Source organism: Capsicum annuum, chromosome 8 (assembly GCF_002878395.1).
Source record: "Capsicum annuum cultivar UCD-10X-F1 chromosome 8, UCD10Xv1.1, whole genome shotgun sequence".
Taxonomy (NCBI): domain Eukaryota; kingdom Viridiplantae; phylum Streptophyta; class Magnoliopsida; order Solanales; family Solanaceae; genus Capsicum; species Capsicum annuum.
This window is the reverse complement of record NC_061118.1, coordinates 167,977,254-167,990,245: the sequence shown is the minus strand read 5'-3', so window position 1 is coordinate 167,990,245 and position 12,992 is coordinate 167,977,254. Positions and strand designations below refer to the sequence as shown.

The 12,992-nt window shown below is 36.5% G+C and overlaps 1 protein-coding gene across 1 annotated transcript; it reads left to right on the top strand.

The window, feature by feature from the left end:
* The first annotated feature begins 356 nt into the window (after window positions 1-356).
* LOC107840340 lies at window positions 357-12,164 on the top strand. The gene is made up of 9 exons (XM_047395118.1): window positions 357-398; window positions 678-755; window positions 5,665-5,738; window positions 5,842-7,964; window positions 8,447-9,121; window positions 9,337-9,501; window positions 10,556-10,810; window positions 10,919-11,421; window positions 11,766-12,164. Exons 5-8 carry the CDS (start codon window positions 8,971-8,973, stop codon window positions 11,386-11,388), a joined length of 1,041 nt encoding a protein of 346 aa, XP_047251074.1. The 5' UTR covers window positions 357-398; window positions 678-755; window positions 5,665-5,738; window positions 5,842-7,964; window positions 8,447-8,970; the 3' UTR covers window positions 11,389-11,421; window positions 11,766-12,164.
* The last annotated feature ends 828 nt before the right edge of the window (window positions 12,165-12,992 follow it).

Genomic DNA, 12,992 nt, shown 5'->3' with positions numbered 1-12,992 from the left:
ATGCACCCGAACTCATTTCGACCTATTAGTCGGAAAGTTATAAAATCGAAACTATATATGTGGGCTCCACTTTTGCCTAAACGACCTTTTATGGAAGTTTTGATGATTTCAATGGATTTGAATTGTGGTTTACACTCAAATTTCACTATTGGATCATATATTTTGGGTCCCGAATAAGTTCTGAGGGTCAAAAACAAGTTTTTGACTTTGCTGTCACAGAGTACCGTGTCTGTTCGTCGAAGGGTCTATAAATAGACCCAAGGTTGCGATTTTGGGGATTTTTCCTTCACATTTGAGAACCTAAAACCCTAAATGGGTATGATTGCTCGAAATTGAGTCTTGTGAGTGTCTAGGGAGCTTGGTAAACATCTTTTATCATGATTATCATCCGGATTAAGGTAAGATTTCATCACTTTATTGGTGAATTTCATTGTTTTTGACCCAAAACCCCAATTTAACTTAGGGCTTGATTTAGCCCCAAATTTCGTTTGTTTGCACCCATCAATTGAGGGTTATGCTTCCTTGGTGATAGATGAGCATTGGGTTGACCTTGGAAATCCGATTTCCGTATGTGGGACCCACTTGAGCTTTTTGGTGTCATTTTTGGACCCAAAGCACAATAGTGCAATATGGGTATCGTTAGACTCGTATTGATGAGTAGATTATATTTTTGATAGTGTGATGGTATTTTGGGGATTGTGAAGTGAAGACGAGCATGCGGTGCTTGAAGTGTGAATTTGCGGTTTAGCCTTAAGGTAGGCTTCTGTCTACTCTTCTTCATGGATGATGTATGATATATATTGTGTGTGAATGTGAATGTTAAGATTGATATTGGATAGAATGACTTAGTATTGAATATACATATAAGTTTGGAGATTAGATAGGGTTTTGGACCCGTAGGTTGAATTGCTTAATACCCTTGTAGAATCCTATTGTCTTCTCCCTAGTTTGGGTAAATTTGTAGCATGGATATGATATAATGCTATGCTTGGAATATGGTTTTAGCATTTGAAGCGTGATTTGTATATTTAGCCTTATTGGGCTAGTGTGATAGTTTTGGAACCGTAAGTTTGGTAGAGTTGACTTGAGTACCCTTGTTTCTAGTCGAAGTTACTATCTTAGGCGTTAATATGGCTTGCTTAACATCTAGAGGATGAACTAGATACCTTAGCTTAGTTTGGAGCATAGTATGCCTAATTATAGATATAATGAATTAGAAGTGGGATCATCCGGCCCACTTAGGCCAAGATTTGTGTTAGCCCTTGTGGGCTTAGTTGCGGATAGTAGACCTAGTTGATACTAATGAGCTTTATTTATGAGAATTACTTGATGAATTGATAACTTGTGATGATTTTCGTCGGATTATGATTAGTGGCCCATAGAGATGCATTTTCCTCTTTATTATGATATTTGGCCCCTAGAGATGCATTTTCCTCTTTATTATGATATTTGACCCATAGAGATGCATTTTCCTCTTAATTATGATATTTTGCCCATACAGATGCATTTTCCTCTGAATTATGATATTTGGACCATAGAGATGCATTTTTCTCTTAATTATGATATTTTGTCTATAGAAATGCATTATCCTCTTAATTATGATATTTTGCCAATCGAGATGCACTTTCCTCTTAATTATGATTTTTGCCAATCGAGATGCACTTTCCTCTTAATTATGATATTTTGCCCATAGAAATGCATTTTCCTCTTAATTATGATATTTTGCCCATAGAGATGCATTTTCCTCTTTATTATGATATTTGGCTCATAGAGATGCATTTTCCTCTTAATTATGATATTTTTTCTATAGAGATGCATTTTTCTCTTAATTATGATATTTTGTCCATAAAGATGCATTTTCCTCTTAATTATGGTATTTGGCTCATAGAGATGCATTTTCCTCTTAATTATGATATTTGGCCCATAGAGATGCATTTTTCTTTTAATTATGATATTTTGCCCATAGAGATGCATTTTCCTCTTAGTTATGATATTTGGCCCATAGAGATGATTTTCTTCTTAGTTATGATTATTGAGCTTATATAGATAATTTTCCTCTTGGTCATGATACATAACCTATAGATATGAGATGTCTAATAGAAGCGATATGCTTGTTGATATTATTTCTCCTAGATGTGAGATGCCTCTTATATGTGAGATGATTATAGATATGCTACGGTTTATAAATATGATTATTGATATGAGTTCCGGATATGTATATGGGCCTAAGGCCATGATTATGATGTTGTGATTATTCCGGATAAATTAATGGGCCAAGGTCCGTGTTATGGTATTGATTAACTATCCAAGAAGTGTTTATCATTGTGAATGATATGATTGCGATTTATGAATATGTATATGTTTGTATACACATCTCTCCGGTATGGGACGGAGGAAGATGCGGTATGATGCTTATTATTCCATTGATTGAATACTGGTGATGGCATGCATAGGTTTGGTACGTTCATGATTATTTACCATTATAAATGATGTGATTATAGCCGAAATATGATCATATGGTTTTTCTTCTTGTTAGACGGTTAAGCGATGTAGTAACTAGTTGTCTATTAGCTGACTATTGCATTTGATGGCTAGGAAGCTAATGTATTAGTTAATGAATCTTGCTTAGTTGGAACATGGTAGATGATATGGGAATAATCACGGATATGGGCTTACGAGGGTGCGTGTTTGTCCCGAGACTTGGTGTGTGTAATTGAAGTGCAAAAGAGAACTTAATTTCACACCAAAACAACCCACTACATACACTAGATGGGAGCCTCTTCATTAAAGGGCCTTTTGATCATTTTAACTTCCATTTTGTAATTGCTATTTAAGAAACATGTTAGGGTTCCATTCAGCAGATTTTTGATGATGTTTGTGGGAGTAGAACACTTGTAACAAGCTCTCTCTAGATGGAGGAGTGACCAAACCGAAACTAGGGCACTATACAAGGGTGGAATCACTTGTATGTTGCATTTGCTTGGAAACATTGATGCTTGGAGGTAGAATCCGAACTTGTATCTTTGTAAGAGATAGGTTTATTGTTGTGGGTAGCCTTAAGGGTCCAAGATTGTTCATTCTTGGGTTCTTAAGATTATTCCTTCACGTGGTCTATCTATCTATCCTTTTTACTTTCATTGTAATCTTGTTTAGAGTTTGTGTTGTAATCTTGTGTTCTTCTTCTTCTTGTTGAATCTGAATCTTGTGACTTTGTGTTCACCTTGTTCTTCATGTTTTGTTTCTGTTTTAGTGTCAAAAAACCTCATTATCTTGTTGTTTCTTGTTGTTCTTGAATCCGAGAGTGGTCACCAAGATAGGCCTCGGTTCCTTTGAACTTGTGGACTGATTTTGATGTATGTTTTCTTGTGTTCTTGGTCATTCTTGTATCAGTAGCTAATGATGGTCAGTTAATGAATGATGTCTTTTAATAAAAGATGGTTAGGATACAAGTAGTAATGTGTTGTCTAGTATGATTAACAAAAATAAGATGAATAGTTGATAATAATGAATGGTGGATAAATGACGATTTTGGTCTAATGATGAACCTAGACTAGATGTTAGATGTTGACTATTAAATGAATAGTAGTTAGTTGTTATCCCGTGAATAAGGATTATCTGAAGGATAATGTTTAGGTTAATAACTAGAGATTATGTGATGACTAGCGAATCAGTGGTTTAATAATAATAAATGTTGGTTAACTAATAACGAGTAATTGGGATGTATTGATAGGATAGATATTTTTACGGTTATGAGTATATCGGCTTGCATCTGTGCACCTATTATATGTCTATATTTATGTGTCGAGAGTTATGATGATACATTGATACCCGGCAAGGCCGAAGGATATTATGATGATATTAATACCCGGTTCGAGTCCAGAGGATACTATTGAGATGATATTAATACCCGGCAAGGCCAGAGGCTATTATGATGATATTGACACCCGGTTCGAGTCCGGAGGATACTATTGAGATGATATTGATACCCGACAAGGCCAGAGGATATTATGATGATATTGATACCCGACAAGGCCGGAGGATATTATGATGATATTGATACCCGGTTCGAGTTCGGAGGATACTATTGAGATGATACTGATACCTGGCAAGGCCGGAGGATATTGTGATAATATTGATACCCGGTTCAAGTTCGAAGGATACTATTAAGATGATATTGATACCCGGTGAGGACGGAGGTTGAAGACGATGATGATGGTCCTAATGAGGACAGTTATGATGCATTGTGATATTGATGGTATATTTTGCATTCATTCCTGCATGCGCATCACCGTATGCACCTATGTCTATCAGCTGGTATGGGACCGTTGCATAGATATGGGTGAAGAATATGTCTTGTGTTATTGTTTGTTGATTGAACCTCCCGAGTTTGGGGCGGTGGGGGTACGCATAGGCTCGTCTAGGTATTTAATTGTCCGGAGTAGCCGGTTATTTACGATGTTATTGATATTGTTATTATCATGGTTATGATCATTATTATGGCTAGCTTATGACAAATTGGTCATGGATCCGGTATTGGGATTAAGGTATGCCTTCGGCCTTTGCTATCTTATGATTGCATTACTATGCACGATTATTCTATGTCTAGCCATATGGATTAGGAGTCGTGCGTATGTTGGTATTGAATCCTGATAGCATTATAATAAGATCTTAAAATGAGAACATGACGATGTAGGTTATGTTGAGATGACCTCCTATTTTTATATATATATATATATATATATATAGCTATATGAAGTCATGGTACTATCGGATATCCCTTTCTTCGTTGTTCATATTGTATAGTCGTTCCTTCGCCTTGTATATTACAATATATCTTTCTTTCGCTCTATATCTGTATATTGACCTGAGATATACTGTATAGCTTTGGCATATATTAAATGTAGCTGGAATAAGATAGTTCACCTTGATACTTCCTTAGTCTTATTATGTTAGACTCTTGGACATAAATATGATAGTTGTCCCTTGTTATTCTCATTGACTTATTATATGATTTATGGACTTTTGGTTGTAGTTTTCATTCTATTTATATGTTATATATATCTACTTTTATCTTTGGAGCTCAATTGGCAGCTGCCTACTGAGTACCATTCGTTTGGTACTCATACTACACCTCTGCAGCCTGCAGATCATAGTATGAGTTATCGCCGTTGATGTGTGAGTCGTGTGGAGTAGCCCTGATTCGGAGACCTAGAGTGAGCTCCTGACGTTCGGAGTATTACTTATCTCTCTTCTATGTATTAGACTAGCCTCTAAATTGTATTCAGAGGTAAGTTGAATAAGTGTATTTCTCCTTGATATCTCACTTTTGTACTCTTATTATGTTTAGAAGCTCTTGTACTGATACCATCAGGTTTTGGGATTCATCTATGTATTGATCTTTATCTCATATATTCTGCATTCTTTTTTTTATGTTATTAAGTAGTCCGTTACTAGCCGTTCCGGACTATGAATTGGCTTGCCTACTGGTGGGTTATGGTAGGCGCCATCATGACCTGAAAAGTTGGGTGGTACATAAAAGTTCTCCTTTGCTACCAAAAAAAAAAAAAAGCTTCGCGTATGCTTTCCGAACGCTTGTCGTAAATATTTGTTATTGTTAATGACATCGAAACTAAAGAATTCAATTGCAATTTTCTCTGTCCATAGGAGTAGACAAATAAAGAAAAAAGATCGCAAATTGCCGTGATCATTGAGCCCTCTGTGACTGACATCGTCAATTTGTAAGTTCGAATTTAGTATTTTGTAATTTAATTTATTGTATCAATTTTTATTGCATGTCTTATTTTATTGGTTACTGAAAGAGTTGGTTTTGATTTTTTGTAGGGTCTGAAAAATTCCATGTGCCAAATTACTTGGCTTAGAAGTAAATTTGGAGAGGAAGCAAAATTTGTGTGGGACAATTTTTTTTTCTTTTTTTTATTTTGTGTGTTGAGATCAAGTTTTGTTAAATGAAGTCCAAGTTTGACCATCTATAAAAGGATGGTCTGTCTTCATTGTTGAAACCATTCCTGTATAAAAGGTTGCTACTATTTGTAGTAGGAGAGAAAGAATAAGTAGCGTTGAGTTTCATGAAGTTTGAAATTGATAGATTTAGTGGGCGCAACAACTTCAATATTTGGAAGATCCAGATTTTGAGGTTACTGCAGAGGAAAGGTTCAATCCATGCTATTGACGGAAATTATCCAGATGGTACATCAGATTTCAACAAGGAGAAGATTGAAGGCGATGTATTGAGTGTCATTCAACTGTCCCTTGCACCTAACGTGCTTTGTGAAGTGAGTACAGGTACCTACGAGGCGGCCAAACAGTTATTGGACAAGCTGCAAGGGATTTACCAGGACCGGTTGGTGACAACAAGGATGTTGTTACAACGGCATCTTCACACATTTAAGATGGATCCAGGCACTTTGTTGCAAGACCATTTAGATGCGTTCAATAAACTTATCATGGACTTACAGACTGCCAAAATTAAAAAGGATGAGGAGACTCTTACACATGCTTTGCTATTTTCATCAATTTCAAAATATCGTGATATTGAGAATTCAATGATGTATAGCAAGGAGCCTATCACTCTTGAGCAATTGCGGCAAGCACTTAACTCTTTTAATATGCGGAGGAATTTTGAAGGAGACAGAGATGATGAATCTAGTGGGCTCTTTGTGAGAGGTCATACTAGCCAACAAGGAAGGAGCAAATCAAAGCACAGATCAAAATCTCATGTGAACAAGAAGAATGCAGAGTGTTGGGGCTGTTACAAGAAGGGGCACTTTGAACAAGATTGCCTCACATTAAAGTCCAAAGAAAAGGCGAGTGCATTCATTGTTGGACAAGTGCATGATTCTGATAATGAATATGTACTAATAACATCATGAAATAATGGGTCTATGGCAACAAATGGGTGCTAAATTTTGGTTGTACTCTGCATATGACATTCCGACGAGATTGGTTCAACAACTATGAGAAAAGTGGAGAAACTGTAGTAATGGGCAATAATGCAACTTGTAAAATAGTTGGCATTGGCTCAGTTTGGGTTCGTGGCCATGATGGAATTGTGAGGACTATTATAGAAGTTTGTCATATTCCCAATCTGAAGAAGAATTTGATCTGCCTGAGTACTCTGGAGAAACAAGGCTACAAGTACATGAGCGAAGAGGAACTATAAAGTTGACTAAAGGTTCTTTAGTCATGCTGAAAGCCAAGCTAGAGGATGTCCTTTACACACTGGTAGGACGCACCATTGGTAGCTCTGTTAATGCATCTACAGTGAAGTTATCAGATGATGATAAGACAAGATTATGGCACATGAGACTGGGTCATATGAGTGCACTAGGATTGGAGATGCTGAACAACTAAAACCTTTTGAATGGTGAGAAGATCAACACACTTGAATTTTGTGAGCACTGCGTCCTAGGAAAGCAGAAGAAGATCAGCTTTAGCACTGGCAAGCGCAAGATGGGAAGGGTGCTAGCCTACATCCTTTCAGATTTATGGGTCCGTCTAAAGTTCCATCAAAGAGTGGAAAGAGATATCTTCTCACATTCATTGATGATTTTTCACGGAAGGTTTGGGTGCGTTTCTTGAAGGCAAAAATAATGCTTTTGAAGCATTTAAGGAGTGGAAGATATTGGTTGAGAATCAAATGGAGTGAAAAATCAAGTACCTGACAATGGCTTGGAGTTTTGTAGTGAAAAGTTCAAAGATTTCTCCGGCTTGGAGTTTTGTAGTGAAGGGTTCAATGATTTCTCCAAGGTTCATGAAATCTCAAGACATAAGAGGGTCAGGAACAACCCACAACAGAATGGAGTTGCCGAGAGGATGAACATAACTCTTCTTGAAAAGGCTCGTTGTATGCTCCTACAAGCCAAAATATCCAGAGTGTTTTGGGCTGAAGCAGTTCACACTGAGATATAGACATTGATGATCTGACTTAAGTGGGAACTGATGAGGTCAGTTGCTCATCCTCTTTTTGCTTGATTCAATAGTGCACACGAAGGTAAAAGTTCAGGAGCGAGTAGGGATTTTTGTCCGAAATCCAATATTTTAGTTGGCTTCGCATCTGAAACCTAACATGGTTGTAGCCAGCAGTGTTAGATCTGTGACAACTAATTACAGCATACTGTTTGGTGGACATTTTGTATTTTCAGGCTATCCTTTGTCTCTTCATTAGACTGTTTCACTCATTGCATTCTTGAGATTGTCAGACATCGTCGTCTAGTCATCTAGTCACCTAGCTCCTGCTTATTTGTTAAGTTTGCTGTTCTGCTTACTGGTGCATAAGCACTCCGTTTGAAATTCATAAACTTTTGACATACAAATTTTCTGTTGTATCTTTCTAATTCTAATTAATATCATAATTGCTACACTAACATTTGTGTCGTAAGACCACATTTTAAGTATAAAAATTGATGTTTGTTATTTCCTTGTGCAGCGCATGCCGGACGGAGACTGAACTCCTTGCTTAGGTGTTCAGCTTCCTTCTCTCCCACCTTTTTAGCCTTCTGGACAATTGATCGATACTGTCAATCTTATTGTTCTCACTGATACTTTCTGGTGCGTGGGTGTTTAGAAGGCTGGTAAAATGATTTGGTTTCACTATGGTTAGCTAGAATTTATGGAACATCATTCTGTCAGCTGTTGGTACTTTTTACTTTTCAAATATGGACTGAACTAATGTTTCAATGTTCACGTATTGACCTCAATGCTACCGAGATTGATTTATCAATTTAGGAGTCATGTCAATGCTAAACTATATGATGTTTGTCATGATCTTTCTCGCGGAAAGGAAAAAATTGTTAGTGATAAGGATGGCTAGAGCTGTGTTAAAATTATGAATCCCTTGGAAGCTGAGCAAGGACCAGAGAGTCTGCCTAAGTCATCTGAATTTCCTCATGGAGCCAAAAGACGTAAAATTGCACCTGGAAGGATGAAGCTTTTGCATTGCTATGAAACAAGATGCATAACAAACAATTACATGACGACAGACGGCTATTAAATGTGAAGAATTTGAATATATGGGGCAATAGCAGTTTAACTAAGCCACTCAGCGGCAAATTAATTCGTCAAAGTATGAAAGTTCCTATACATTCTGCAGCGGCAACTGGAGGTATGACTAATCCAAATAATGTACAAGAGGGAAGTGAAAACAATCTAGTTCATTACAATTAAAATAAATATACAGAGATTCCAGATGCATTTGGACCAGTATCTTCAAATAAAACCAATTGCAAGCCTGGCTAGCTTATTTTCCCACAAAATATTGTAAGCTTGAAAATTTATCTGCATCATATTGAGAGGTAATTTGATAAATTGCCGGTACAGTCAAATCATTCATCAACCAGCAATGGGAGAAATCTGTAGGGCGTGGAAGGTATGATCGCTGCAAAAGAGGGCAACCAAGAGCTTCAGAAGCGAGCAGGGCCATAAAAGCTGCCAAAACTTTCATGCCAGAAAATCCTTACTTCTTCCTGATTCTTGAAAAATCTGGTGAGCCTTTGTCCATACATTAAAACTGAATGTGTCACCTTTTCCACTATAACTGTGTCTGTTTTGTATCTCAATATAATTCATACTCAGGCATATTAATCTTGCATTTTTCTATATGCATACTTGAAAACTCGTCATAAAATGCAGAATATACCAGTTGACTTTGTGTGAGAATATATGCCAAAGATTTCAAAACTAATTGAACTTCAAGATTCTGATGAAAGAAAGTCAAATATCTGTTGCATTTGGAGGAAAATTGATACATTTTTAAGCTAAGGATTGTTGGAATTTGTTAGGGATAACAGTTTAGTGGTTGTCTGAGTTGATCAAGGACTTCCAGGCTGATGAACTTATGCTGAAGGTGCATATATTCCACAATAGGGTGGAAAAAAAATCAATAAATTGACACACTTGGCGTTTTTTTTCCGTTTGTGCATCTTTTCCTCGCATGCTTTTTGTTGGTAACAATCAGCTAAAGTTTTCTATGCTTCTTCACTATTCCTTGTTGGGATAATAGACATATCATATCTGTCTAGCTTTCTGGACAGATTTCAGTTATAAATATGTAATATTTGTGTAAATAGCTTTTAATACTTAGATATAGGAGATATTCTTAGGGATGTGACAGCTAGGAATGACTGATATTAGGGGATACATGGCAGATATTAGGAGATTCATGACAGATCTTTAGGGATGTACAAGGAGAAGTTTTTCTATTTAATGACAAAACTCTCTACTTGAGAAATCATTCAACAAAATTGAAATGGTATTAGAGCCTTCTTTTCGGCTTTGATTCTTAGTTCGTCTTTCATCTGTGGTTCCTTTTGAGATTTTTCTTTTGAAAGTCTTTGTTCTGCTTACTGCTTACTGTCAACAGTCAGTCCTAAGCATATTAGGAATTTAGTCTTGATCATTCTGGTATCATTGTGTTTGTGTCTCCCTTAGCTAGTCAAGAACATGGCGTCACATCAGTTTGAGTTCTTGTATGTTTGTTTCACTGGAAAAAATTACTCTGCTTGGGAATTTCAATTTTAATTTCAACTATTTTTCATAGGAAAAGAGTTATGGGGACATATAGATGGAAGTGATCCTTCTCCTACAGATCCTACAAAGCTTGGCGAATGGAAGATTAAAGATGCTCGGGTGATGACATGGATTTTAGGGTCAATTGACCCTCTTATTGTTCTTAATCTCAGGTCATACAAGACAACAAAGGCCATGTGGGATTACTTACAAAAGGTTTACAACCAAGACCATAACACAAGGAGCTTTCAACTAGAGCATGAAATTGCTAATTACTCTCAAGGAGGTCTCTCCATTCAAGATTATTTTTCAGGATTTTAGAACTCATGGGCTGAATTTATTGATATTATTTATGCTAAACTATCTGCTGAATCTATCTCTGTAATTCAAACAGTTCATGAGCAAAGCAAAACAGAATTTTTGATGAAATTGCAACCTGGATTTGAGAGTGTGCGCTCTAACTTGATGAATCGAGACCCGTCTCCCTCTTTGGATATCTGTTTTAAGGAATTACTTCGTGAAGTGCAACATCTTTTCACACAAAATGCTTTCAAGCAAGAAAACATCCTGACTACTGCAGTTGCTGCTCAAGGAAAAAGAAAGGGTAGGGATATGAGCAGAATTCGATGCTACAATTGCAAACAATATGGCCATATTGTGAGTAATTATGGTAAGAAGTTCTGTAATTATTGTAAACAACACAGGCATATAATCAAGGATTGTCCCACACGTCCTCAAAATCGTAGGATCAATGCCTTCCAAGCGGAGATAAATGGTTCAACTTCTGATAACTCGTATGCAACAGGAACTAACCAATTTCCTACTTTGGACAAGTTCTTACTCCTGAAATGGTACAACAAATGATTGTGTCAGCCTTTTCAGCCGAGGGGCTACAAGGTAACAATATGACATCTACTTTTTGGCTTGTTGATTCTGGCGCTTCCAATCATATGTCCAATTCAACTAGTTTGTTACATCTAATTTTGGCTTGTTGATTATGACGCTTCCAATCATATGACCAACTCAATTAGTGAGCCAAAAAATGTTCGTAAGTATCACGGCCTCTTACAAATTCAGGTTGCCAATGGTAGTAATTTACCTATTACCAAAATTGGGGATATTACTAATACTTTCAAGAATGTTTTTGTGTCACCAAAGCTCCCACTAGTCTTATTACGGTTGGTCAATTAGTAGATGACAATTGTGATGTGAAATTTTCTCGTAATGGTTCCCTTGTGCAGGATTAAGTGTCGGAGAAGATAATCGCGAAGGGGCCTAAAGTTGGAAGATTGTTTCCTATGCACTTTTCCATTCCTCGTGTACTATCTTTTTCGTGTACTCCTACAACTAGTAAGATGAAGGTTTGGTGTAGGCGTCTAGGACATCCTAATTCTATTGTGTTGTCTCATTTATCAAATTTTGGTCTATTAGGAAATAAAAATCAATTTTTAGTTGCTTCCATTGATTTTTCTACTTGTAAATTAGGCAAAAGTAAAACTCTCCCTTTTCCTAATTTTGATAGTCGTACTACGAAGTGTTTTGATGTAATTTATAGTGGTGTTTGGGGCATTTCACCAATTGTTTCACATGCTCGTTTCAAGTACTTTGTGACATTCATAGATGATTATAGTCGGTTTACATGGGTGTATTTTCTTCGATCCAAATCTGAAGTGTTTTCCATGTTTAAGAAATTTTGGGCTTACATTGAGAATAAATTTTCCACATATATCAAAATATTAAGATCTGATTGTCTCATGAATTCAATAATTTCTTACTTGAGAAAGAAATCATCTCACAACGCTCTTGACAATATACACCACAACAAAATAGGGTTGCTGAGCGTAAAAACCGTCGTCATTTAGATGTCACTCGTACTTTATTAATTGAGTCATATGTACAATGTAAATACTCTGTGGAAGCTTTGTCTACTGCTGTTTATTTGATTAATAGACTTTCATCTTAAGTGTTAAATCTTGAGTCTCCATATTATCGTCTGTATCACAAGTATCCTAACTACCATAGTTTTCAACATTTGATTGTGTTTGTTTTGTGCACCTACCTCCTTCTCAATGTAACAAACTTTCTGTTCAGTCTACTAAATGTGCTTTTATGGGTTATTGTACTTCGCAGAAAGGTTTTATTTGTTATGATTCAAGTTCTAACAAATTTCGTATTTCTAGAAATGTTGTGTTCTTTGAAAATCACTTTTTCTTTCCTACCAATATTGAGTCATCTTCTATTTCTCCTCTTCTTTCTACTTTTAAGGATTTGTCATTTTCTTCTAAGCGGTTCAAACCTGAATTTGTGTATGAACGACATTGTCCAACTTTACCCTATTCCAAAACAAATCCGCCTCCTGAGATTGCTCCACAACCAAAATCTGAGATTTCAAGGTCTGCTCCTATTGACCCTCCTCGGCAATCTACCAGAGTGTCTCGTACTCCTAAGCAATATGGTTTTCTTCTATT